The sequence below is a fragment of the Herpailurus yagouaroundi genome, unplaced genomic scaffold (assembly GCF_014898765.1).
Source record: "Herpailurus yagouaroundi ecotype Mexico unplaced genomic scaffold, PumYag 191, whole genome shotgun sequence".
In the NCBI taxonomy this organism is placed as follows: Eukaryota; Metazoa; Chordata; class Mammalia; order Carnivora; family Felidae; genus Herpailurus; species Herpailurus yagouaroundi.
In genome coordinates, this window is record NW_024412422.1 from 13,661,488 (window position 1) to 13,687,992 (window position 26,505).

The 26,505-nt window shown below is 45.3% G+C and overlaps 2 protein-coding genes across 2 annotated transcripts; both read right to left on the reverse strand.

The window, feature by feature from the left end:
- Nucleotides 1-8,842: 8,842 nt before the first annotated feature.
- LOC121010378 (hydroxycarboxylic acid receptor 2) lies at nucleotides 8,843-11,327 on the reverse strand. The gene has a single exon (XM_040443972.1). The coding sequence runs from the start codon at nucleotides 10,828-10,830 to the stop codon at nucleotides 9,739-9,741; it is 1,092 nt and encodes a 363-aa protein (XP_040299906.1). The 5' UTR covers nucleotides 10,831-11,327; the 3' UTR covers nucleotides 8,843-9,738.
- Nucleotides 11,328-22,117: 10,790 nt separating this feature from the next.
- On the reverse strand, nucleotides 22,118-26,498 carry HCAR1 (hydroxycarboxylic acid receptor 1). Its single transcript, XM_040443973.1, has one exon. The coding sequence runs from the start codon at nucleotides 25,132-25,134 to the stop codon at nucleotides 24,103-24,105; it is 1,032 nt and encodes a 343-aa protein (XP_040299907.1). The 5' UTR covers nucleotides 25,135-26,498; the 3' UTR covers nucleotides 22,118-24,102.
- Nucleotides 26,499-26,505: the final 7 nt, after the last annotated feature.

The window sequence follows — 26,505 nt, forward strand, 5'->3', positions numbered from 1 at the left end:
GAAAGAGAGAGAGAGAGGGAGAGAGAGAATCCCAAGCAGGCTCTGTGCTGTCAGCACAGAGCCTGACGTGGGGTTCGATCTCACGAACTGTGAGATCATTACTTGAGCTGAAATCAAGAGTCAGACCATTAACCAGCTGACCCTTCCGGGTGCCCCCTAACCTCCTCTTCTTATAAGGACACCAGCTCTGTTGGATTCGGGCCATCCTAATGACCTCATTTTAACTTAATTACCTCTTTGAAGAACCTCTCTCCAAATACAGTTCCAGTCTAAAGTCCTGGGGGTTAGGACTTCAACAAAGGAATTCAGTCAAACAGACCCTCTGGCTCCATGTCTGGCTCCAAGGAGTAAGGAAAACGTTTACATGAGAATTACCCAATTAATCGAGGGGTTACCAGCACCACAGGAGACACTGGCCGATAGTTAAAATCCCACCCAAACTCTACCTTCACCGGCCCTGGGGAAGAGAGAACTTGCCTGATGCGGGACAGGACTGGGGACAGAGGAAGAGTGTGGGGTGGGAAGGAGGATGAGCTGGAGACAGGGTCAGTTACTCTACAGATTCTGCTCACAAGTGGTTTTTGTTTGTTTTAATCAAGTGAAATTCACATCACATAAAATGAACCATTTTAAAGTGAACAATTTAGTGGCAATAATAACATTGTTATGATTTTTTTTTCAATGCTTATTTATTTTTGAGAGAGAGAGTAAGTGGGGGAGGGACAGAGAGAGAGGATCCAAAGCAGGTTCTTCAATGACAGTGGAGAACCCGATGAGGGTCTTGAACCCATGAACTGTGAGATCATGACCTGGGCCAAAATCAAAAGTCAGATGCTTAACTGACTGAGCCACCCAGGTGCCTCATACATTCACAATATTGTACAACCACCACTTCTATATTTATCACCCCAAAAGGAGACCCCATACCCATTAGCAGTCGCTCCCTATTCTCCCTCCTCAGTCCCTGGCAGCTACTAATTGACCTTCTGTCTCTCTGGATTTACCTGTTCTGGACAATTCCATATCAGTGGGATCAAACAATGTGTGGCCTTTTGTGTCTGACCTCTTTCACTCAGCATGAAGTTTTCCATGGTCATTTTGTAAGAGTTTTTAATCTTAGTTTTTTATAAACATGCTTATTTGTAGTTACCTTTTATCTGTTTCCTACTCAACATGTCTCTGGAGGCAAGGGAAACAAAAGCAAAAATGAACTACTGGGACCTCATCAAAATAAAAAGCTTCTGCACAGCGAAGGAAACAATCAGCAAAACTAAAAGGCAAGCGACGGAATGGGAGAAGGTACTTGCAAATGACATATCAGATAAAGGGTTAGTATCCAAAATCTACAAAGAACTTATCAAACTCAACACCCAAAAAACAAATAATCCAGTGAAGAAATGGGCAAAAGACATGAACAGACACTTCTTCAAAGAAGACATCCAGATGGCCAACTGACACATGAAAAAATGCCCAACATCACTCATCATCAGGGAAAGACAAATCAAAACCACAATGAGATACCACCTTACGCCTGTCAGAATGGCTCACATTGACAACTCAGGCAACAACAGATGTTGGCGAGGATGCGGAGAGAGAGGATCTCTTTTGCATTGTTGGCGGGAATGCAAGCTGGTGCAGCCACTCTGGAAAACAGTATGGAGGTTCCTTAAAAAACTAAAAATAGAACTACCCTACGACCCAGCAATAGGCATTTATCCAAGGGATACAGGTGTGCTGTTTCGAAGGGACACATGCACCCCCATGTTGATAGCAGCACTATCAACAATAGCCAAAGTAGGGAAAGAGCCCAAATCCATCGATAGATGAATGGATAAAGAAAATGTGGTATATATATATATATATATACAATGGAGTATTACTCGGCAATCAAAAGAATGAAATCTTGCCATTTGCAACTATGTGGATGGAACTGGAGGGTATTATGCTAAGTGAAATGAGTCAGTCAGAGAAAGACAAAAATCATATGACTTCACTCATATGAGGACTTTAAGAGACAAAACAGATGAACATAAGGGAAGGGAAACAAAAATAATATAAAAACAGGGAGGGGGACAAAACAAAAGAGACTCATAAATATGGAAAACAAACTGAGGGTGGCTGGAGGGGTTGTGGGAGGGGGGATGGGCTAAATGGGGAAGGGGCATTAAGGAACCTACTGAAATCATTGCTTCACTATATACTAACTAATTTGGATGTAAAATTTTAAAAAATAAAAAATAAAGTTAAAAAAATATGTAAAGGGCATCTGTTGGCATTTGGGTGGCGGGAAGGAAAAAGAAGGTGGAGGTTAAGCTGAATCAGACAAATGAGGCCTCATCAACAGAATGGGTGGTAATGTCAGCCCCAAAGTCCTTCCAGGTAACCCATGAACACGCATGTGTGTGGGGGGGGGGGGGGCGGGGGTGTACATACACCCTAAACGCTCATAAAGAATAAAAATTCATAAAACACTCAGATTCCTACTGCTGAGATTTAACAAATGTTAACAGTTGGTTATAGTTACTTCAGAACCTTTTTATTTTTTAACATTTTTTTTGAATTATAGACCCACAAATTTACAAAAATAGTACAATGAGGTCCCACCCTCCCATCACTCAGCTTCCCTCAACGATGACACCTTCCATAACTGTACTAGATTATCAACATCAGAAAATTGATATTTGCCTGGTAGAATTAACTAGTCTACAGACATCATTCGGATTTCACCAATTTTTCCACATATTCTTTCTTTTTCTTCCTCCTTTCCTTTCCCTTCCTTCCTCCCTTTCCCTCCGCTTCTTCTTTTATGTCTTTGTTGTAATTCTACGACATTTCATTATATACATAGACTCTGTATCTCCACCATCACAGTCAAGATACAAATGGTCCTCACTCGGGGCACCTGGGTGGCTTAGTCACTTAAGCATCCTACTCTTGATTTGGGCTCAGGTCGTGATCTCACCATTTGTGAGATCTAGCCCCACATCAGGATTGCTTGGGATTCTCTCTCTCTCCTTCCCCCATGCTCTCTGTCTCTCAAAATAGGTAAACTTAAAAAAAAAAAAATGGTTCTCACCCGAAACAAACATCCTCATGCTATATACCATGCCTGTCCCCCCCTTCCCTAACTCCTTGCAACCACTGATCTACATTCTTCTTTATAATATAATCATTTCAAGAAGGTCGCAGAAATGAGTTGTACAGTATGCAACTTTTTAAGATTGGCCCTTTTTTTTTCCTCCTCAGCATAATGTCCTTGAGAGCCGTCCAAATTGATGCACCAATAGTCTGTTCTTTTTATTGCTAAGTAACATTCCACGGCATGGATGTACCACACTTTGTTTAACCATTTACTCACTGAGGGACATTTGCAGATCCTTTTTTTTTTTTTTTTTTTTTTAGTTTATTTATTTCTTTTGAGAGAGAGAGAGCACAAGCAGGGGAGGGGCAGAGAGAAGGAGAGACAGAATCCCAAGCAGGCTCTGCTCCATCAGCACAGAGCCCGATGCAGGGGTCCAACCAAGAACCTCAAGATCATGACCTGAGCTGAGATCAAGAGTTAGATGCTTAACAAACTGAACCACCCAGGCGCCTCAGATCTTTTGTTTTTAAGTTTATGTATTTCTTTTTGAGAGAGAGAAAGAGAGAGAGAGAAGAGTGCATACAAGTGGGGGAGGGGCGGGGGGGGGGGAGACAGAGAATCCTAAGCAAGCTCCATGCTGTCAGCACAGAGCCTGACCCGGGGCTCAATCTCATGACCTGCGAGATCATGACCTGAGCCGAAGTTGGATGCTTAACTCAGTCACCCAGGCGCCCCTGCGGATCTTTCTTTTAAAATGAAGTAAAAGCAGGTCACCTGGGTGGCACCAGTCTGTTAGGTGTCTGACTCTTGATCTCAGCTCAGGTCTTGGTCTCGGGGTCATGAGTTCAAGTCCCGCATTGGGCATAAAGTCTACTTTAAAAAAGAAATGAAGTAAAGCATTACAGATATAGTTGAGGCCTCCCTTCCATGCCATCTCCCTCCCTCCGCAAAGCGATCTCTATCCTGTAGTTACTGTGCTTCCTTCTCAGCTGCAATTTTTGTTTTATTATATAGTGATGCTTCTGAAAGCCATGTTATATTGTTTAGCATGTTTTAAACATTTACATAAATGTGATCATATGGAATATATCTTTTGACAACTTGCTTTTTGCTCTAGATACCATGCTCAAGATTTGGTCCTATTGACACAATTAGCTTTGGTTCCTTTTTTCACTGCTATATAGTGTTCCATTGGGAGCCTGTGTCACTATGTATCCATTCTGTTACTAGTGGACACGGTTGTCTCCTGTTTTTCACTCTTACAAAGAAAGACGAAAGGGGTCCATCACCAGTTAGCTTCGGAGGTGCCTGGGGGCCTAAACTGTTGGGCAGCCTGGAAAGTGCGGAGAACGTTGAGCCCAAATGGATCAAAGTATTCGCCTACCTTTTTCATTGAGGTTGCTCATCTCTCACTTTGCATTTTTTCAGAACTTTAAAGGCAAAGACTCTGGAGTCAGACTGCTTGCCTTTGATCCCCTGGTCCCTCCCTTTTTCATCAGTTTTTGCCTCAGGAAAACTAATTACTCAAACTCTCTGGGCCTCATTTCTCTTATCTGTGAAATGGAAATAGCCCCTCCCCTATGAAGTTATTGAGAGGATAAGGTGAGATCGCCTGTATAAAACACTTAGCTCAGTGTCTGACAGGTAGCAGAGAGCAAATCTTAGCTATGATACGTGGTAGACATTAAATGATGATGATGAAGAAAGTAGTGTCTCTGATTGTGAGTCTGTCTCTGTCTCATGTTGCATATTTATGAAAACCAAAAGCAGGGGTGCCTGGCTGGCTCACTCAGCAGACCATGAGACTCTTGATCTCAGGGTTGTGAGTTCGAGCCTCATGTTAGATGTAGAGGTTATATATTAAAAAAAAAAAAATTTTTTTTTTCAACGTTTATTTATTTTTGGGACAGAGAGAGACAGAGCATGAATGGGGGAGGGGCAGAGAGAGAGGGAGACACAGAATCGGAAACAGGCTCCAGGCTCTAAACCATCAGCCCAGAGCCTGACGCGGGGCTTGAACTCCCGGACCGCGAGATCGTGACCTGGCTGAAGTCGGACGCTTAACCGACCAAGCCACCCAGGCACCCCGAGGTTATATATTTTTTAAGACTCTTCTCTTTTTAATGTTTTCATTTATTTTTGAGAGACAGAGAGTGCCTGCGAGTGGGGGAGGCGGAGAGAGAGGGAGAGAGAGTATCTGAAGCAGGCTCTGTGCTGACAGCAAAGAGCCTGATGTGGGGCTCGAACTCACAAACGAGGAGATCATGACCTGAGCTGAAATCAAGAGTCAGGTGCTTAACCGACTGAGCCACCCAGGTTCCCTGGGTGTGGAGATTACTTTTAACTTAAAAAAAAAAAAAAAAAGAAGAAGCAGATCATTAATACCATTTTCCTACTGAACTATCATAATCAAGAGAAAGGATATTTTGTAAGCATTCTGGAGAGAAACCCAGTTTTTCAACCTGATGACATCAGTGGGTCGATTCATTTTCTCTCATTTTCGAAAGTCATGTACCCCGATTCCTGTTGATGGCCGTAAATCCCTCTGTGGGTGCGGCCCGAACACTGAGTTTATCAATATTTGCCAAGAGCCTAGAAGTGCTTGCTTTTCATTTGCCCGGGCCGTGGGATTGTGGACGATAGGTCAGCCCTGACGTTTATGATGCCACACGTAAACCCCCTCTCTCTGAAGAGTCAAGGTGGCCAAATCTTAAATTTGAGCTCCAGGAGAATGACAACATTGCCGCAGAAGACACAGAACCTCGTGAACACAGCGTCGTGGCCAGGTGTTCCCTGGCCAAAGAGTATTTCTAAGCCCCGAGTTTATGAAGCAATACATAAAATAATGAAGAATTTAATTCTCCAGGAAGGTCTTCTGAGAGGCTCTAGAACTCACATCTGGAGGTCCCCATCTGAATGGAGATGGGTGTGTGAATTGTGTTGCTTCCAAAGGTTGACTGATTGCTTCTCCATTCTCTGGGACCACCATCTTAAAACATGGCAGATATTTGGGCAGCAAGAGAATTGAGATCCACCTAAAGTCCAAACGTGCTATGTATGAGTGACATGGAAGGTGATCTGGAATGTTATATGAGGAACACCTGGCAGAGAGCATGTCTTTACCCAAACAGTAATTTTAAAATACCCTTTGTGGGAGCGTCTGGGTGGCTCAGTAGGTTAAGCGACCAACTCCTGATTTCAGCTCAAGTCATGATCTCACGGTTTGTGAGTTCGAGCCCCACATCAGGCTCTGCACTGACAGAGCCTGCTTGGGATTCTCTCTCTCTGCCCCTCCTCTGCTCATGCTCACTCTTGCTCTCTCGCTCTCTCTCAAAATAAATAAATAAACTTTAAAAAATAGATAAAATAAAATACCCTTTGCACAGCTGCTCTGTGACTTGTTTTCATGACTCTTTTATAGAGAATGGTTTGGGACCAGTCAAATTCTCTCATGTGAGAATCTGACTGGAGAGACAGAGGTATGGAGGGGTTGAATCAAGTTCATGGCTAAGAGTTGGGGCGAAGGGCTGTGAGCTGGTCTCCTGGAGCTGCCCAACCCTGGTTTAACTCTCTCTCTCTCAGTTTCTGTGAGATATGCTAGCATCTTTCCTCTCTTTTTATTTTTCATTTTTTACTTAAGCTAATTTGAAGTGTGATTCAGTTACTTGCATTTGTGAGGCCCCTGAGTTACACAATTATAATAAGGCATCATCCCACTACAATGAGGAAAAAAAAAAGGAATTTCCTTCTCAGGAGCTTAGCCGGTAATACAAACAGCCCAGCCTCAACCGTCAAAGAATTTCATCAAAAGTTCAGTTCTAGGGATGGCTTGGTGGCTCAGTAGGTTAAGCGTCTGACTATTTTTTTTTTTTTCTAATGTTTATTTCTTTTTTGAGAGAGAGAGAGAGAGAGCGCGAGCACATGTGTGAGCAGGGGAGGGGCAGAGAGAGAAGGGGACAGAGGACGCAAAGTGGGCTCTGCACTGACAGCAGAGATCCTGACACAGGGCTCGAACTCATGAACCTTGAGGTCATGACCTGAGCCAAAACCAAGAGTTGGACACTTAACCAGCTGAGCCACCCAGGCGCCCCACATTTTTGTTGTTTTAAACTCCCAGATTGGTACTTTGCTATGGTGGCCCCAGGACACAAGTACATTCACACACACCAACTGAGTCTCACCTCGGAGCCTTTGTGGTTACCGTCACCGCTGGCTAGAATGTCCTTCCCCCAGAGTTTTGCACATTTTGCCGATTTCTGCTCTGCCTTGTCATTTATGGCTCAGGTCAAGGTCGCTTCTTCATAGAGACCTTCCTGGTCATCCCAGACCCCTCCCTTTTAAGCCCGTCACCCTGCTTTGCTGTCTTCATAATACTCCCAACTGTCCCCAATTCCTTTTCCAGTCACTGTTTTACTTTTCTGTTGTCTCCCCACCCTGAAGGTGAGTCCTGTAAGAACAAGGTCTTGGGTACCTTGTCCCTTGTACTATTTCCACCAACCACCCAGCACAGCATTGGGCACATAGTTGGTGCTGATACCTGAGAGCTGATGGAGGGGTGCCTGGCTGGCTCAGGCAGTAAAGCAGGCAGCTCTTAATCTCAGGGTCGTGAGTTCAAGCCCCACACTGGGCGTGGAGCCTATTTAAAAAAAAAAAAGCTGATGGAACTCATGAACAAATGAAACGAATGTGAATTAATTCTAAACAGGTCAGAGTTTCACAGCCGGGCTCCCTGCTGACTCATGCGTTTGAGGCTGGGGAACTACTCCTTCCCTCTAAGTTCATGTCTGCCAACACTTCTTCTTTATAAGAAGGTGATTTCTGCTTTAACTTTCTACTTCTAGGAATGGACTGGAGAACCAGGCAACAAAGTGCTCTCAAAATACTTCACCATGAGAACGTCTATGTCTATTCATTTACTGCCATTCAACTATGGCTAGGAGTCTGAGTATCTACCTTTCTTATCTGTTTCTGAGTCAGGATATCAAAGCAAGCCTCATCTTGCTAAAGAATCAAGGAGTGACAAGCTGGGAATGAAAGCGTAACAGAAACTTGGACGGATCGCAGGCTCAAACCAGTACGTCTCCTTTCCATCCAGAACTGGGAACTACAATAATTCCATAGGAAATTCTTTCTTCCCCCTCCTGTGCAAGCACCCCAGTCTGTCCCCATTCTTTTTTTTTTCCAACACATCATTTTGTTTAACCACCATGCTTTATTATTTATTTATTTTAAAGTTTATTTATTTATCTTGAGAGAGAGAGAGAGAGTACGTGAGAGCAGAGCAGGGGCAGAGACAGAGGGAGAGACAGAAAATCCCAAGCAGGCTCTGAGTCAGCACAGAGCTGACTGCAGGGCTCTATCTCGAACTGTGAAATGGTGACCGGAGCAGAAACCAAGTCAGACGCTTAACCAGCTGAGCCACCCAGGAGTCCCCGATTCCTTTTTTTAACACACAAATAGTAACATCAATATTCACCAAACTCTAAGTAAAATGTGCAGTGCTCTTGCAACCCTGTCTGCACCTCCCTTCCCAATTAAATGGTTTTTTATTTATTCCCAGCCCTTTCTCGTCCTTGTCCTAATGCAGGTGTAATTTTCACTTAACTGTCTCTTGGTGCAGTTCAGCGTCCACATCCTTTTCTTACTTTACAGTATTCAGTATTTTTCTACTAGGACACAGTTGGCAGCCCATAAAAGTCTCTGCTTAAGTAAGAAGTCCGTTTCTGTGAACCATCATCCGGACACATGCAACACCAGACAGTGTGTCTCACATCCAAGTTTATTGACATGGTAGATTTCCCATAAGGATAGAAACACGAGCAAAGGAACCAGGAGGCACCTTCTCCCTCGGATTGCTGCACAGCGTCTCCCTTTTAATGACAAAAGCAAACAGAGGTGGGAAGCGGCTATCTTCTCCAAAGTCTCTAACTGCTCAGCCTTCAAATTAGTGTCAACAAGAAAGGAACGGATTAGCCCAAGGTCGCAACACACACGCCTTTCCTTTTTCTTAGTAAGACTGTTTTGCTCCGTCCCTCCCTGGCTAATCCCTCTCTTTCCACTACTGGAAACTCAGATATTAACCAAAGCTGTGAGTCTCTTTGCCTAGTGCTTTTCTGCTAAAGCTTGGCTGAGAGATGAATCCATGGAATGTAAGTGACCTGCTGGCTCGGTTAATGACGCCTGGCCTCCCTTCCGGGGCAATAACTTCCCTCCAGTCACTTAGCTCTGCTTTTCTCAGCTGGAGTCCACCAACAGGCTGGATACCCACTCCCTCCCCAGGAGCTGAGAACCATCCACATCTCAGGCAAGGGAGGGAAAGAGGTCAGTGAATCACAGGTGCTGATGGGCGTCTCTGTGGCTCCAACTCTACTCAGCAGAAGGTGAGGACAGTTTTGCCGTCTTCGGTCCTGTGAGTGTCAGAGATTGAGCAGAAGTTTCAGAGGCTTTACTCTCTGTTCCCCCCAAGATTCCTCTGCTGACGTTCTGCAACCAGGCAGCCCACTCTGCCACACCACTTCTCTAAGTCTGATTCTCTGAATCTGGAAGTTCCAGGAAACCACAGGCCGGGTCTAACGATGGTACTCTGTGCACCCAGCCAAACCGTTTCTCCAGAGACCTTGGTTCTTGGTAACAATCTCTCTTCTTGGCTCGATTATTTAGCGAGAAGCTGGGGCTGGATAAGATGGGTTCCACGGCTCACTGGGGTTGGCCATTAAAGTGTCTGGAACGCTCCTGGTTGTACTCAGATCCCCCGTGAGCTCCATGCTTGTGCTCTGGTTGTTATCTGGCCCTTGTGGTGTCTTCTTCCGCAGGCAGCGGTTGATCAGGGTGGAGAAGAAGTTGGGAAAAGATGGGCTGGAGAAGTAGTACACCAAAGGGTCCAGCATGCTGTTCATGTAGGTGAAGCTGAGGGTGATGAAAAACGCCAGGTCAACCGAGCGATAGACATCACAGTTCTTCGTACCCGTGGTGTGCAAGAGCCAGAAAATGTGTATGCGCACAGCCACGCTGGGCAGGAAGCAGATGATGAAGACAATGGCCACCACCATGATGAAGTTGATGGCCCTCTTGATCTTGGCGTGTCTGTCCATTTGCCGCTGGCGCAGGCTGCAGATGATTCTGGCCGAGCAGAACAGGATGATGCCCAGGGGCAGGATGAACTCCAGGAGGAACATGGCATCGTGCCACCTGAAGGTATGGCAGATGCTAAAGCTGCTGCACAAATTCGCATCTCGATTCCTGATCAACATCTTTTTGTGCAGGAGGTGACCCGTCAGGCCGATGGTGACACCCCACAAGAGGCAGGAGATGATGGCCGCCGTCCGATTGGAGATCTTGTTCAGTGCGTGGTGGGGATGGACCACCCGGAAATACCTGTCCACGGCCACCACGGTGAGGAAGATGATGCTGCCCTGGCGGTTCATGGCCAGCATAAAGAGCATCAGCCTGCAAGGGATGTCCCCAAACTTCCAGTCCCACTTCCTCACGTAGTTGTCCGTCAAGAATGGCAGGCAGATGATCAGGAGAAAGTCGGCCACGGCCAAGTTGAACAGGAAAATCCGGCTGGATTTCCAGGACTTGAGGTGGAAGCAGAAAATCCACAGGGCAAGGCCATTGCCCAGGAGCCCGAACACAAACTCCAGCCCCAGCACTGGTGGCAGCACATTGGCAATGAAGTCATCCCGGAACACACAGCAGTTCTTCTTGTCTATTTCCAGAAAATGATTCTGCTGCTGGTGCAGGTTCATGAGTGGAGCGAGTCAGTCCTAGGGAGCGCCTCACCTAGCGAATGCCCAAGGAAAGAGGTGTGTGTCTGAGTGGCGAATGTGAGGTTCAGCTCCCGCCTTTATGTCATGTCAGGGTGTTGAAATAGATGACTGAATGGTTACCAGGAAGCTACGAAATCGTTTAAAAAAAAAAAAAAAAAAAAGCCAGCAAGGCTCTTATGCAATCTGCTGTTTGCATAAACAAGTAATAAAAATCCCCTGGGCAGACAGGAACCCACAGCTTCCTAAATGTAAAGGATAAGTTTAGGCAAGCCAACTGCCATTTGTGAATTACTGAAACGTGGAAGGCATCCCTTTGGAAGGCTGTGTGCCTACATACTGAGTACTTAACATTAGAGAATTAAATCACTGGCAGCTTGTTGGCTTACATAATGAACAAAACAACAATGGCAATAATAATTTCCAGTGCTAAGCAGCATGGTTTTCCAGAAACATTAAGAATGAGTATGGGGGTGCCTGGGTGGCTCAGTCGGTTGGGCGTCCACAGGTGATGATCTCTCAGTTTGTGAGTTCGAGCCCTGTTTCAGGCTCTGTGCTGATAGCTCAGAGCCTGGAGCCTGCTTCAGACTCTGTGTTTCCCTCTCTCTCTGACTTGTGCTCTGTCTCTCTCTCTCAAAAATAAACATTAAAAAAAAAAGATTGAGTATGAAGCTTTAGCATGTATATGATTTAAGAAACAGTATCATGCTGGGGTGCCTGGGTGGCTCAGTCGGTTAAGGGTCCAACTCTTGATTTTGGTTCAGGTGATGATCTCATGACTCGTGGGTTCAAGCCCCACATCAGGCTCTGTGCTCAGAGCCTGCTTGGGATGCTCTCTCTGCCCCTCCCCTGCTCCCCTGCTCCATGTGTGTCTCTCTGTCTCTCAAAATAAATAAAGTCAAAAAGAAGAGAAAAGAAAAGAAAGGAAAGAGAAGAAAAGAAAAAAGAAAAGAAAGAAAAGAAAAAGGAAAGGAAAGGAAAGGAAAGGAAAGAGAAGAAAAGAAAAGAAAGAAAAAGAAAAGAAAAAAGAAAAGAAAACAGTAGCATGCATATAATTTCTTTGGAAATACCAAGAAGACAGTAATTATCTATTTTACAAAGACAGATGTGTTGCTTTTCATGTTTCCCTGCCACCTTCTCTGCAGAAACACGGATTGCTTTTCCACACCAGAACTTTGCAATTAATCTCTAGTTGGGAAGTGAAGGGGGGCGGAGGGGAAAGATACTTGAGAACAGCATACAATTTCATAAGATGTTTGAAAACTTGAACCTAGTTTGGATTGCCAGCGATATGTTACAATAAAGCTGGGGTTTTTGTTTGTGTTGGATTTTGATAGGCTTCTGTGCTTGAATAAGTGATTTATTTTTAAGTACATGACTTTTAAAAATCAGTAAGTTATTTTTTAGAGTTTTGGATTCACAGCAAAATTGAGCAGAGGGTACAGAGAGTTCCTGTGTCTCTCTGTCCCTACACACTCACAGCCTCCCCCTACTAAGTGCATGATATTTGAAAAGCCTCCATTTTTGGAAAATTAAATGTACAGCAATGGGACCTACGAGGACTTTGAACCCTGCCTCATAGCGGGTCACTATTTCACACATCATTTCTTTGCTTTTTAGTCTAATTGAGTGAAGCCCCACAGAACATTTCTACCCTTTTTAAAAAAACTTTCTACCCTTTAATATTTTAGTTATGATTCTTGCTGTGCAAGAGGTTCCAAACTGTGCTCCTTCTACTTTGAGTTAAAAATAGGAAATACACGGGGCGCCTGGGTGGCTCAGTCAGTTGAGTGTCCGACTTCAGCTCAAGTCATGATCTCGAGGTTCATGGGTTTGAACCTCGTGTCGGGCTCTGTGCTGACAGCTCAGAGCCTGGAGCCTGCTTCAGATTCTGCGTCTCCTTCTCTCTCTGCCCCTCCCCTGCTCATGATCTTTCTTTCTCTCTCAAAAAAATAAATAATCATTAAAAAATAGGAAATTCGCTTCTTTAGATGCATACCTAGTTTCAATAAAAGGGATCTGTGGACTCTTCACAGTAAATTGGAGTCAGGATGCTCTAATATTAGATTCCCATAGGAACCAGAGGACTTGATGATGATGATAATGATGAAGATGATGTTGGCTACACTAATGACGAACTATCCGAAAGAGAAGTTAAGAAAACAATCCTATTTACAATCATACTCAAAAAGAATAAAATACCCTAGGATAAATTTAACCAAGAAGGTGAAATACCTATACACCAAAAACTAAGACGTTGATGAAAGACATCGACAAAGACTCAAATAAATGGAAAGATATATTGCATGTTCATGGATTACAAGAATTAATATTGTTAAAATGTCTATACCCCCCATGGAGATCTACCGATTTAATGCCATCCCTATCAAAATGCCAATAGCATTTTTTGCAAAAATAGAACAGATAATTCCAAAATGTGTATCGAACCACAAAAGGCCCCAAATAGCCGAAACGATGTTTTTTAAAAAGTTTTTATTTATTTATTTTGAGAGAGACAAAGACAGTGCAAGTTCGGGGAGGGGCAGAGACAAAGAGAATCCCAAGTGGACTCTGCACTGCCAGCACAGGCAGAGCCTGATGCGAGGCTCAAACCCACGAAACCATGAGATCGTGACCTAAGGCGAAACCAAGAGTCGGATGCTTAACTGACTGAGCCATCCAGGCTCCTCAGCAATCTTTTCTTTTTTTTTAAGTTTATTTATTTATTTTGAGAGAGAGAGAGTGAGGAAGGGGCACAGAGGGAGAAGGAGAGAATCCCAAGCAGGTTCCACGCTGTCAGCACCGAGCCCAGTTCAGGGCTTGAACCCACAAACTGTGAAATAATGACCTGAGCTGAGATCAAAAGTCAGATGCTTGACTGACTAAGCCACCCAGGAGGCCCAAAACAATCTTGAGAAAAAGAACAAAGCTAGAGTGTTTTCACTCCTGATTTCAAACTATATAACAAAGCTAGAGTAATCAAAACTGTATGGTATTGGCATAAAAACAGACACATAAATCAGTGGAATAGAATAGAGAGCCCAGAAATAAACCCATGAAAATACGGTCAGTTTATTTATGACAAAGGAGCCAAGAATATATAATGGGGAAAGGACAACTTCTTCAATAAATGGTGTTGGGAAGACTGGACAGCCACATCAAAAGAATGAAACACACAAAAATTAACTTAAAACGGATTAAAGACTTGAATGTATGACCTGAAACCATAAAATTCCTGGGCACCTGGGTGCCTCAGTCAGTTGAGTGTTTGACCCTTGATTTTGGCTCAGATCATGATCTCACAGTTGTGGGATTGAGCCCTGAGTCCCATTCTGCACTGAGCATGAAGCCTACCTGAGATTCTCTCTCTCTCTGTCTCTCTCTCTCTCTCTCTCTCTCTGCCCCTCCCCACTTACTCTCTAAATGAATAAATGAATGAATGAATGAATAAATAGATGATAGAGGCTCTGAATAGACATTTTCCTAAAGAAGAACGACGAATGACAAACGGGTACATGAAAAGATGTTCAACATTACTAATTAGCAGGGAAATGTAAATCCATACCACAATGAGATATCACCTCACACCTGTTAGAATGGCTATTATCAAGAGAAGAAGACAAGAAATGCAGAGAAAAGGGACCCCTTGTGCACTGTTGGTGGGATGTAGGTTGGTGCAGCCACCATGGAAAACAGTATGGAAGTTTCGCAAAAATTAGGAAAAGAAATACTATACAATCCAGCACTTCCACTTCTGGGTATTTATCCAAAGAAAACGAAAACACTAACTTGAAAAGATATCTGCATGCCCATGTTCATTGTGGCGTTATTCACAATAGCCAACATATGGAAAAAAAAACCCCTGAGTGTTCATAGACGGATGAATGGATAAAAAAAAAAAGCATGTGTGTAAAAATGGAATATTATTCACCCATAAAAGAGAAGGAAATCTTGGCGTTTGAGGCAACATAGATAGACTTGACAGTATTATGCTAAGGGAAATAAGACAGAAAAAGGCAAATACTGTATGATCTCTCTTGATGAGGAGTCATAAAAAAAAAAGCTCATAGATACAGAGAACAGATTGGTGGTTGCCGGAGGCGGGGCAAAATGGGTGAAGGGAACCAAAAAGTACAACCTCCTGTTATAAAATAAATAAGTCCTGGGATTATAATGTACATTATGGCAACTGTAGCTGATAATACTGTATTGTGTAGTTGAGAGTTGCTTAGAGAGTAAATCTTTTTTTTTTAATTAAAAAAAATTTTAATGTTTATTTATTCTTGAGAGAGAAAGAGACAGAATGAGAGCAGGGAGGGGCAGAGAGATAGAGATAGAGGGAGACAGAATCCAAAGCAGGCTCCGGGCTCCAAGCTGTCAGCACAGAGCCCTACATGGAGTTTGAACTCACAAACCATGATATCATGACCTGAGCTGAAGTTGGACGCTTAACTGATTGAGCCACCCAAGCACCCCAGTAAATCTTCAAAAAAAAAAAAAACAAAACAAACAAAACAATTTTTTTTAAGTTTATTTACTTGAGAGAGAGAGAGAGAGAGAGAGAGAGAAAGAGCAAGTAAGAGTGAGTGGGGGAGGGGCAGAGAGAGGAAGAGAAAATTCCAAGCAGGCTCCGTGCTGACACAGCACAGAGCCCGACGCAGGGCTCAAACTTGTGAAGTATGAGATCGTGACCCGAGCCAAAGTCAAGAGTTGGGCGCTTAACCAACTGAGCCACTCAGCCACCCCTACATAGTAAATCTTAAAAGTCCTCATCACAAGAAAAAAATTCCATAACTACGTATGATGACAGGTTACTGGATTCCTCGTGGTGATCATTTTGCAATATACACAAATATTGAATGATTGTGTTGTATGCCTGAAGCCAATATAGGGTTTTATGTTATTTATTCCTCAATTAAAAAAGCAAGAACAAAAAAGGAAAGGTGATGATGTTGGTATCCATATTACAGAGAGCTTCCAATATATACCGGATCCCACGTGCAATGCTTCAAATACACGATGGTGTTTTCCCGTGACTGCAGTCCACAGAGTAGGGACCATTGCTGATTCTGATTTCCAAATGAGGACAGTGAAACTCACAGAGGTTGGAAATGTTTAAGGCTACCCCAGCTAATAAGAGCAGAGCTTTGGGTTTGAATCTGGCACTGGCTTCAAAGCCTGTGTCCCCAACCATGAAACTACACTGCCTCTTATTATATTATTGCCTCGTTTGTAAGGCTGCATTGGATTGAGGTCATATTACGTGGGTGTGTTAAGGCTCCAGTGAAATGGCTGGTATTTACTTCCTGTCCTTGCCGCCCATGAGTCTCCTGCTTCCTTCTGGGATGAACGTAGATTTGTCGGTGATATTCATAAAGAACCTTGATTAACTTTCTTCACTAAAAGCCAGAAACACCAACTATTGACAATAGTTATCTATTTCTGGGAGCTGAAATTTACTAGGTACCTTCTCTTCCTAAGTTTTACAATTGTACAATATTTGTGGTTTTGGGGACGACTGGGTGGTTCAGTCAGTTGAGCTTCTGGTTCTTGGTTTTGGCTCAGGGCATTGATCTCACTGTCGTGGGATCCGGCCCCATGGCAGGCTTTATGCTGACAGTGTGCAGCCTGCTTGGAATTCTCTCTCTCTCTCTCTCTCTCTCTGCCCCTCCTCCCTCTTTCTCTCTCAACAATAAACATTAAAAAAATAATAGTTATGTTTAAAAAAACCAACAGTCATGGGTAAAATTATGAGGGAGCAATAAATATTGTTAAGTTTGAAAGAAGAGAAATGCTGGAGGCCTGGATGCTTGGTCTGGCGTTATCATCAACTACCATGAACCCTCTTACCCTCTGAGTTTCTTCATATATAAATTGAGGGATCAGACAATCTTCCAGCTCATTCTCTGATTGTAACACAAAGTTCACAACGACTCAGACTGAACATAAATTCCGGCCTCCCTGGATTCGGGTGGAATTTCCGGTCTTTCTGCTGTGCCGTGGGCATGTGTCGTCGTGTTTGTGTTCTTTTATGTATTTCTGTTTTTTCTTACTAGCCCATGAGTTGTACAGAAACTTGCTATAATGAATCACTTCACCAGCTAAGGCAGTGATTCCACTGAGTTTTGTGGAAACTCCACTTAAAATCTATGGCTCTCAGAATCGAATCTTTATTCCTAGTTGTCTTATCACAGCTTGGATGAGGGCCGTTGAACTGGACTGAACTTTTTTTTTTTTTTTAAGTGAAAATGATAATAGCGAGGGGCATCTTGATCTTGGGCTTGTAAATTCAAGCCCCATGTTGGGTGTAGAGATCGCTTAAAAATAAAATCTTTAAAAAAAATTGCTATCGTTTATCAACTGCCTCCTCTGTGCCAGGCATAGTGCTAAGAGATTCGTGATCTCACTTAATCCTCATGAAAACCCTGTGAATGATGTGTTGTGATTGTCACCATCAGCTCCATATTACAGATTAGGAAACCAAGGCTTAGATTAAGTACCCCACTGTTTGTCTTCAGATTTAGCTGGCATTTCTGTTTTAGTTATCTACTGCTGTGTAGCAAACGACCACAAAATTCAGGGGCTTAAAGCAACCACTGTTGTACTATCTCTCCGGGTCCTGAGTTGACTGGACTCAGCTGGCTAGTTCTTGCGTGGGGGGCAGCTAGGCTCAAGCAGAGCCCTGGGACCCCTGGCCTTCCCTCCCTCTCCATCGAGTCTTGTATCTCCGTACGTGGCATCTCCACATGGCCTCTTCGCGTGTTCTTTCCACGGGGTAGGCTGGACTTCTTACAACGCTACTCAAGGCTTCCAAAGAGCAGACGTGCAGACCTTTCTATTGCCTGGCTCGGAAATCTCAGAACATCACCAACCCCACATTTTGGGGGTTCAAGCGTGTCACGGGGCCGGTCTATATTCCACTGGGAGGGGTCACATGCGGGTGGGACTACAAGAAGCATAGCTCATCGGGGACATTGTGGGAGATTTCCCCCCTCAGATGGTAAATAGCGCTGAGCTGGGACACTTGGCTGGTGGAAAACGAGAGACGCCTGGACCACTAAGGAAGATGAAGGCGAAATTGAGAAGTAGCAAAGAGATAGAGAGGAAGCTGGCCATACTGGCTGACAGAGACATATAAAAAGAAAAAAGAAGAATATTGCAGGGTTTTCAAACATGGTGTTCAATTTCATGTAAAAAAAAAAAAAAAAAAAAACCTAAGGGCAAATCAGAATAATCAAATAATCTTGAAAAAGAAGACAAAAGCTGAACTCACACTTTCAATTCAAATACTTTACAGTCATCAAGACAATGAGCGCTTCTGGCGTAAGAATAGACATGTAGATCAGTGGGGCATGATTGAGGGTCCAGAGATAAGCTTTTGCAATTATGGTCAGCTGATTTTCAACAAGGGTTCTACGATAAATCAGCGGGGAAATGAAGAGTCTTTTCAAGAGGTTCTGCTGGGACAACTGAAGAGCCACATGCAAAAGAATGAAGTCGGATCCCTTCTTTGCCCGGGACGCAAAAATTCACTCAAAATGGATGACAGACCGAAATGTAAGACAAAAACTCTTAGAAGAAGACCTAAGAGTGAGTCTTCATGATCTTGTCTTAGGCAAAGCCTTCCTCAGTGCAACACCAAACATACCAGCACCAACAACAACATTGATGATTAGACTTCATGGCTTAAAAAAAAAATTTTTTTAACATTTATTTATTTTTGAGACAGAGAGACAGAGCATGAACGGGGGAGGGTCAGAGAGAGGGAGACACAGAATCTGAAACAGGCTCCAGGCCCTGAGCTGTCAGCACAGAGCCCGACGCGGGGCTTGAACTCACAGACCGCGAGATCATGACCTGAGCCAAAGTCGGCCGCTTAACCGACTGAGCCACCCAGGCGCCCCTAGACTTCATGGCTTTAAAAGAGTAAGCCTTGGGACACCTGGGTGGCTCAGTTGGGTGCCTGGGAGACTTGGGGCTCAGGTCACGATCTCACGGTTCATGAGCCCCACATCCGGCTCTCTGAGCAGAGCCTGCTTCAGAGCCTCTGTCCCCCCACCTCTGCCCCTGCCACACTCACACACTCTCTCTCTCTTAAAAACAAATAAATAAACTTAAAAAAAAAACAACAAAAAACAAAGAATGACTGGCATGCTCAACATTTGAAAAAAAATAATAAATAAAAGAGTAAGCCTTGGGATACCTGGGTGGGTTAATCACTGCAGCTTGTTGAGTCTTGATCTCTAGGTTGTGAGTTCAAGCTCCACACTGGGTATAGAGATTACTTAAAAATAATAACAGATAAAAATGAAAATAGTAAAAGATCGCTTGGGTGGCTCAGTTGGTTGAACATCTGACTTCAGCTCTGGTCATGATCCCAGGGCTCATGGGTTCGAGCCCCGCCCCCCCCCCCCCCATTGGGCTCTGTGTTGACAGCTGGGAGCCTGGAGCCTGGGTCTCTCCCTCTCTCTCTGCCCCTCCCTCACTAGTGCTCTGTCTGTCTCTCAAAAATAAATAAACATTTAAAAACATTTTTTTAAATAATAAAAGATCTTTAAAAAAAAAAAGGCTTGGGGTACCCGGGTGGCTCAGTTGGTTAAGCGTTCGGCTTCGGCTCAGGTCATGATCTCATGGTTCATGGGTCCCAGCCCCGTGTTGGGCTCTGTGCTGACAGCTCAGAGCCTGGAGCCTGCTTCACATTCTGTGTCTCCCTCCCCTCCCCTGCTTGCACTCTGTCTCTCTCTCTCAAAAATAAACAAACATTAAAACATTTTAAAATAAATAAATAAATTTTTAAAAGGCTTACTCCCTCATCTTTTTCTTAAGATATTTTAATTTTTATTTTTAAGTAATCTCTGCATCCAACATGGGGCTGGAACTCACAACCCTGAGAAGAAGAGTCACATGCTAGGCGCCCCTGTTTGTGTTCCTTAGGAAACAAAAGGCTCTTTTTTTTTTTTTTTAACAAGCAAAGATAAAAATGTTTATTAAACAAACAAAGGCCTGTTGGCAAGAATGTGGAGGAAGGCTTTGTCGGTGGGAATGCAATCTGGTTCAACTTTGTGTTGGGCAATCTGGTGACATCTATCAAGATTATAATGAAAACTCATATAAAAAGAGCTAATGGCAGATAATAGCCAAGAGCTAACGGACAGAGTGTTTGCTCTTCTGTCAGGCACTATTCTGCATGCATTATACATCAAACTCAGTATTCAAAACAACCCTACAGGGCAGGTACAACTCTTATCCCTATCTAATGGGCAAGGAAAGTGGGGCGCCTGGGTGGCGCAGTCGGTTAAGCGTCTGACTTCAGCCAGGTCACGATCTCGCGGTCCGTGGGTTCGAGCCCCGCGTCGGGCTCTGGGCTGATGGCTCAGAGCCTGGAGCCTGTTTCCGATTCTGTCTCCCTCTCTCTCTGCCCCTCCCCCGTTCATGCTCTGTCTCTCTCTGTCCCAAAAATAAATAAACGTTGAAAAAAAAAATTTAATGGGCAAGGAAAGTAAAGCATTGAGACGTTAAGTAACTTGTCCGAGGCCGCACAGCTAGTAAGTGAAGGAGATATAAGATCTGAACCCAGGTCGTCCAGCTCTAGGGTCTATGCTGTGAGCCACGATGTGCATTGTCTCACCCAGTATGCCTGTCCTTTGATCCAATACTTCCCCTGTCTCAGAATCTTCTTCCGAAAACTCTAGCGCATGTGCCCAAAGATACATCATTCAGAATATTTACCATAGCATGGTGGCAATAGGGGAAAATTGGAAAGCACTTAAATATCCATTAAAAGGCCATTGGTTAAATAATCCTTATGTAGTTTGTTTATACAATGAAATGGAGTTAAAAGTAATATTGATCTCTGTTCTGATGTAGGAAGCTATTCATGACAAAAATAACTTGCAGATCTATTTGTGTATCATGCTTCAGCAAAACAAAACAAGATTTGTTATTTGTGGGCAAGTGTGTTTTTACCCCAAATATTAGTCATCACCTCTAGGAAACGAGATTAAGGGGAACAACAGAAGGAAGACTTTTATTTCTCACTTGATATATTTGCTTTGAATTTTGAACAGAAACATATGTACTTTCAATAATTACAGAGATTTTAATTCTTTTTTTTTTTTTTTAAAGAAAAGACTCTGAGAGGCTATTCAAGAATATTCCATCAGGAAAAGTTGTGAATGGGGGCTCCTGGGTGACTCCATTGGTTAAGCGTCCGACTCTTGGTTTCCACTCAGGTCATGATCTCTCGGTTCGTGTAAATGAATTCGAGCTCCATGTGGGGCTTTTTGCTGTCATTGTGGAGTCTGCTTGGGATTCTCTCTCTCTCTCTCTCTCTCTCTCTCTCTCTGCCCTTCCCCGGCTCGTGCTCTCCCGTTCTCTCTCTCTCTCTCTCTCTCTCTCTCTCTTAGATGAATAAATAAACTTAAAAAAAAAAAAAAAAAAAAGAAGAGTTATGAACAGACCTTCTTTCTTTCTCTCCGCAGTGGATCTCATGGCTCGATCTCTCCCAAGGGGCTGCAGTCCCTCTCCCCACCCCCAGGACCTTTCATTCCGGTCCTGTGGACCTTTCCGAAGCTCCCTAACAAGCTGCTTCCTCACCATGCCCCTCTCGCTGGGATACCTTTTCCCACTGAGTCACCTGCCTGCCTCCTTTGCATCCTTCAGGGCTAAGTTCAGAGTCATTTTCTCTGAGAAGCCCTCTCCAACCCCCATGGCCAGGATGAAGGCCCCTGGGCTCTGCCGCAGGACCTTGTGCTTACCACTTTCTCACGGTTACCCCCAAATGGTTGTTTGATTCTTTCCCCTGGATTCTACAATAGAACCCACAGGGGCAGGGGCTATGTTTTCCATTCGTGTTTCTACTGTGCCTCGTCCGGAGCCAGTGCCTAAAAAATGTTCCTTGAAAGGGAATGAATGAGTGAGTGAGTGAATGAATGAGTGAATCTTTACAAGGGACAAAATATTAACTCCTTCCCACTCCTACCGTATCATCACTGGAAGGTGAGTATAGTTAGGTCCATGCGTGAGCCCAACTGTCTGTTCTACTCCATGTCAACCTGTGTATATGTTTATAAATGCATATATAAAATTTAGGGCCCCAGCTTCATGGATGAGCTCAGAAGGGTCCTGTGTTTACTCAAACAAAGCTATACTCCTCTTCCTCACAATTTCTGAAGAACACCTGATAAGATTTCTTTTTCATCACATTCTGTGAATTTAAAAAGGGCAGTAAAATCCGAGTCGAGACTGTGTTTGGGTTTTTTCATTTTCCTTTCTTTTTGTGTGTTATTGCTGTTTTTTTAGTGAGAACCTCTGCCTACCGTGAACTTCTGGATTTTTTAGGCTTTTTTCCTGGGAGGGTAAAGTCTTAACGAGTCTTTTAACTAATATAGGCTCACGCCCAGGATGCGGACTTTCTTTTGGAACCGTTTTTATGGAGAGGAAGCAACAAAGGGGCAGTCCAGGGAAGAATTCTAAGTAGGGATAGAATTGAAAGCAGAAGTGTGGGCATTCCCAGATTTCTTTCAGGAGGATGTATGGTTCTCTAAAGATGGTAAGAATCCTGTTTTCACTCCCCCCACCCACCCACCCTCTGCCAGGCAGCTGGGGAGGGCGGGGGCGGGAATTCAGGTAGTGACAATACAGCAACTTAGGAGTTCTGAACCCCGTGGGAAATTGCTTTTGCGCCTCAATATCTTGGTGCGTAAAACGTGTTAATGTCGTAAGTCACAATATTGAGTACTCCCTGCCAGACACTGTTTAATGCTTCACAGGCACTTATTCATTCAAATATTTATTAAGCACCTACTATGTGCAGCCACTCTCCTGAGCACTGGGGATATAACAGCGAACAAAATCTAGTGAGTGGTTGAGCTAGGATTCCAATTTAAGGTTCATCTGACTTTCCAGAGCCCTTACTTTTCGGCACTGAGCTGTGCAGTGTCTCTGCAGAAGGAAATAATAAAGACAGCCGAAAGGAGTGTTTCGAGGCCAGAGAACGAAAAGCTGGAAAGGTCATCTAGTGCAGAGAGCACCCTGAACATTTGAGAAAGTGTAAATAAAAGAGCCAAGAATGACTTTCACCACTTTGTGGCTTGAGAACAGAGTTAAGGTTGGCTTTGAATCTTTCCCCCTAATCCAGAGCAAGGACAGTCAGTCATTCCATAGAACCATCTAGTTTTGAGGGCTCCAGGTACATATGTGGGAAATTCATGTACATAAGGGACATCACCCTTTCCACCCTTCAGTGTTTGTTCAGAATCCCGCAATAGGAGGAATACATTGATGTTGGCACAGAACAGGTCTAGAAACTATATTCAGTGAGAGGGTGAGGGTATTAACCTCTCTGTTTGCTCCCCACCCCCAACCCCACCAAAATACTTTGGTGTCACACAGGAATTGACTAATGACCCTCCAGGTAAAAGGGATAGTAGCACAGTGCCTCGCACAAAATAGGAATTCAGTAAGTACTTGCAGAAGGAATGAATAAATGATTTCAACTCACAGTCACATAACAAGCAGTCAAAAGCGATCACATTGCACGCAGCCCATCCCAAAGGCCAACCGAGTTTTTTCACGCACTCAGCTCCCACTGGAAAGATCAGGGGAGGCAAACCTATCCCTCAGCATCTTCTTTGAAATGCAACGACTTGCGGAAACATGTGGAACTTCAAGAAGGTCAGAGCAGACTGTTTTGCTGTCCTTCTTCTTGGGCTACTGAGAAATCAGAAACATACCCAGGCATCCTGTGGAGATGAAAATCGTCAGGATCCGGACGTCCCCATAAAGATGTCACTCAGCCCGAAATAAAGGTATTGACTCACTCAGGTTTCTAGTTTCTAAAACGATGACTTAAGAGAGGATAGCAAATACTGCCAAGTCATGAAGTTCACGACCTCCCCCAGACAGGGAACGTGACTCCTTCAAACATCGGTGCCTGTTCACCCAGCCGATTAAAACTACACAGGGGTCGAACTCTTCTTAATTAACGTCCCTCCTTTTTAACACACACGTGCCCTTCTCCACGCACATATTGTCCCGTCATTGCAATCGGGGCGTAGAAAGGCAAGTGACTCACTTGTCAACCACAACCTTCCAAAAAGGCATAGTAACCTGAATTTCATTTCCAACAGAGTGAGGATCCAGTTAAGAAAGGGTGGCCTTTTCAATAGACTCTCACCCCTTAGCATGAAACATCCTAAGTCGCCAGTCTGTCTGTCCTCCTTGGCATTGTCTGTCTGTCCGTTTCACTGCCATTCAACACATTTGGAGATCCCACTGCACGTCGGATTGGCTCTGGAAACTGTTTGCCACACTGGCACAACTCTTGCGACACAGGTTGGAAACTGGCATCTCTTCTGACCTCTGGGTCTTGGAGCGTCCCGGATTCTTAGGTCTCAAACTGCGCATTTTGAGCTTGGTGTAGAATTTGGGGAACGAGGGACTCGAAAAATAATACACCAGCGGGTCCAGCATGCTGTTCATGTAGGTGAAGCTGAGGGTCACGTGCAGGGCTACGTGGACGGAGGGGTCACAGGCACTCGAGGGCACCGTCCAGAGGAAATACAGCCTGGCCGACACGCTGGGCAGATAGCACGTGACGAACACAACCGCCACCACCGTGATGAACCGGATGGCCTTCTTCATCCGAGTCTGCCTGGCCAGCTGCTGCCTCTGCTTCAGGCTCCAAATAATCTTGCAGGAGCAAAACAGGATGACACCGAGGGGCAGGAAGAACTCCAGCTGGAACATGATGTCGTGCCAGCCGTTGGCCGACTCCATGATGAAGCTCTCGCAAGATATGGTGTCTTCGTGCACACACAGATGGTTCTCCATCAAAAGGTAGAGGGTCCCCAGGATGACAACGGTCCAAAGGGCAGACACGATGCCGGCGGCAGCCCGGTTGGAGATGGCGTTCACCAGGTGGTGGGGGTGGACCACCTTGAAGTACCTGTCCACCGCCACCACCGTGAGGAAGACGATGCTCCCGGCCCTGTTCATGGCCAGCATGAAGAGGGCCACCCGACAGGGAATGTCCTCAAAGGCCCACTGCCTCTGTCTCCAGTAGTAGTCCGTCCGGAAGGGCAGGCAGATCATGAGAAGGAAGTCGGCCACGGCCAGGTTGAAAAGGTAAATGGTGCTCGGCTTCCAGGTCTTCATGCAGAAGCAGAAACCGCACAGGGCGACGCCGTTGCCCAGGGCGCCAAGCACGAAGGCCACGATCAGCAGCGGGGGCATCACCTGAGAGATGGGGTCCCCCTCGATGAGGCAGCACGACCCGTTGTCCATGGTGGACGGAGGACAGGGGTTCTGCGTGCTGGGCGGCCCCGGGAGTCCCCACAAAGACAGGTGCCGATCGGAACGCTACCACTCACCAGGCTGCTGGTTTTCTACCTTCTTCACCCCGGGATGCGGGTGGACGCGGACTGCAGGTGCGGGTGGATGCGCCGCCGCCAGGAGGCCAGGAACGTCAGCCGGGAAAGGAGAGGCTCGGGGAGGTCCGTTCGTCTCCGGCTGTCCCAGGCCCGGAGAAGCGGGTGGCACCGCGAGGCTTTGAGGCGCAGGCGGTCACTTCTGGGAAGCGGTGGGCAGGTCCAGAAGGATTCATGCTGCGGCGCCGGGCCGGCCCCGGCCCCGCGGTGATTTTTCTCTGCAGCCTCACTCTGCTCTTCAGACTCCTGTGCTGGAGAGCGTGCAGGGCCGCCCAGAAGGCACGAGAAAAGCTTGTTTGTCCTCCCTCCCGGTGGAGAAATACAAACATTTCCTGGAGCCGTTCTGGGCCTCTGCCTTTGCTTTCCTCCCCTAACCTTTGCCTGACTGCCCCGTCCGCCCCCCATCCCATGGGGCTCCCAGGCGGTGCCAGAGGGGGAGGCCTTGCTCCGCAGCTCCTCAGAGCCATTTCCTGTGCCCACACCCAAAAATAAGGCATGCAGAAGTCAGAAGCGTCAGGGGAGGAAAAAAGCTCTAAAACCAGCACTCACCGGCTGTCATTAGAAAAGCTCCGTGAAGCGTGACATCTTTCCTTCCCTCCGTTCGTACCTCCTGCCCTTTGCATCCTTCCCTGGACCCAAGTGACCTGTTGCACAATGAGCAGGACCACGCAATGGACGTGAAGCCACCTCTCATGTGCCTGTCCCCACGCAGCAGCCTCTCGGGGAGTCCGTTCCTCCCTCAGCCGTTTGCAAACGAGGATTTGGCTCGGAGTTTCCCCGCTGGCCGAAAACCATGATAGACATGCTTTTAATTTTAACTGTCGGCTGCGCCCGTTGGTGGGGGGAGTGAGGGCCGGGCAGTTGGTCAGAGAGCCTATCTCTAAAATAATCACGGGTAAAATTAGACTGCACCCAAGACTGGAGTCTTTGCTAAAATTTCCTACCCTTCGGTTTTCTAGATGATCCACCTGCCCCTGTGCCTTTCAGCTCCCAGCTTAGGAAAGGGGTGCAGGGGAGGGAAACGCATTGAAAGGAGGCATATACGCCTTCTTCCAGATGCTGATTAAAGCGAAGCTCTTCCCACTGAATCCTGGATCCAGGTCAGTCCCACGACATCCCCCCCAACCCCACCATGATCGCTGTCACCTCCCACCTGGGGGAAATATTGAGAGACTTTCCTGAGTGGTTTCCTTTCCTCTAACCTATTCCCTGTAATCCCCCCCCCCCC

Coding starts and splice junctions, on each gene's coding strand:
- LOC121010378 (XM_040443972.1), bottom strand. CDS start 10,830: ATGAACCTGCACCAGCAGCAGAATCATTTTCTGGAAATAGACAAGAAG.
- HCAR1 (XM_040443973.1), bottom strand. CDS start 25,134: ATGGACAACGGGTCGTGCTGCCTCATCGAGGGGGACCCCATCTCTCAG.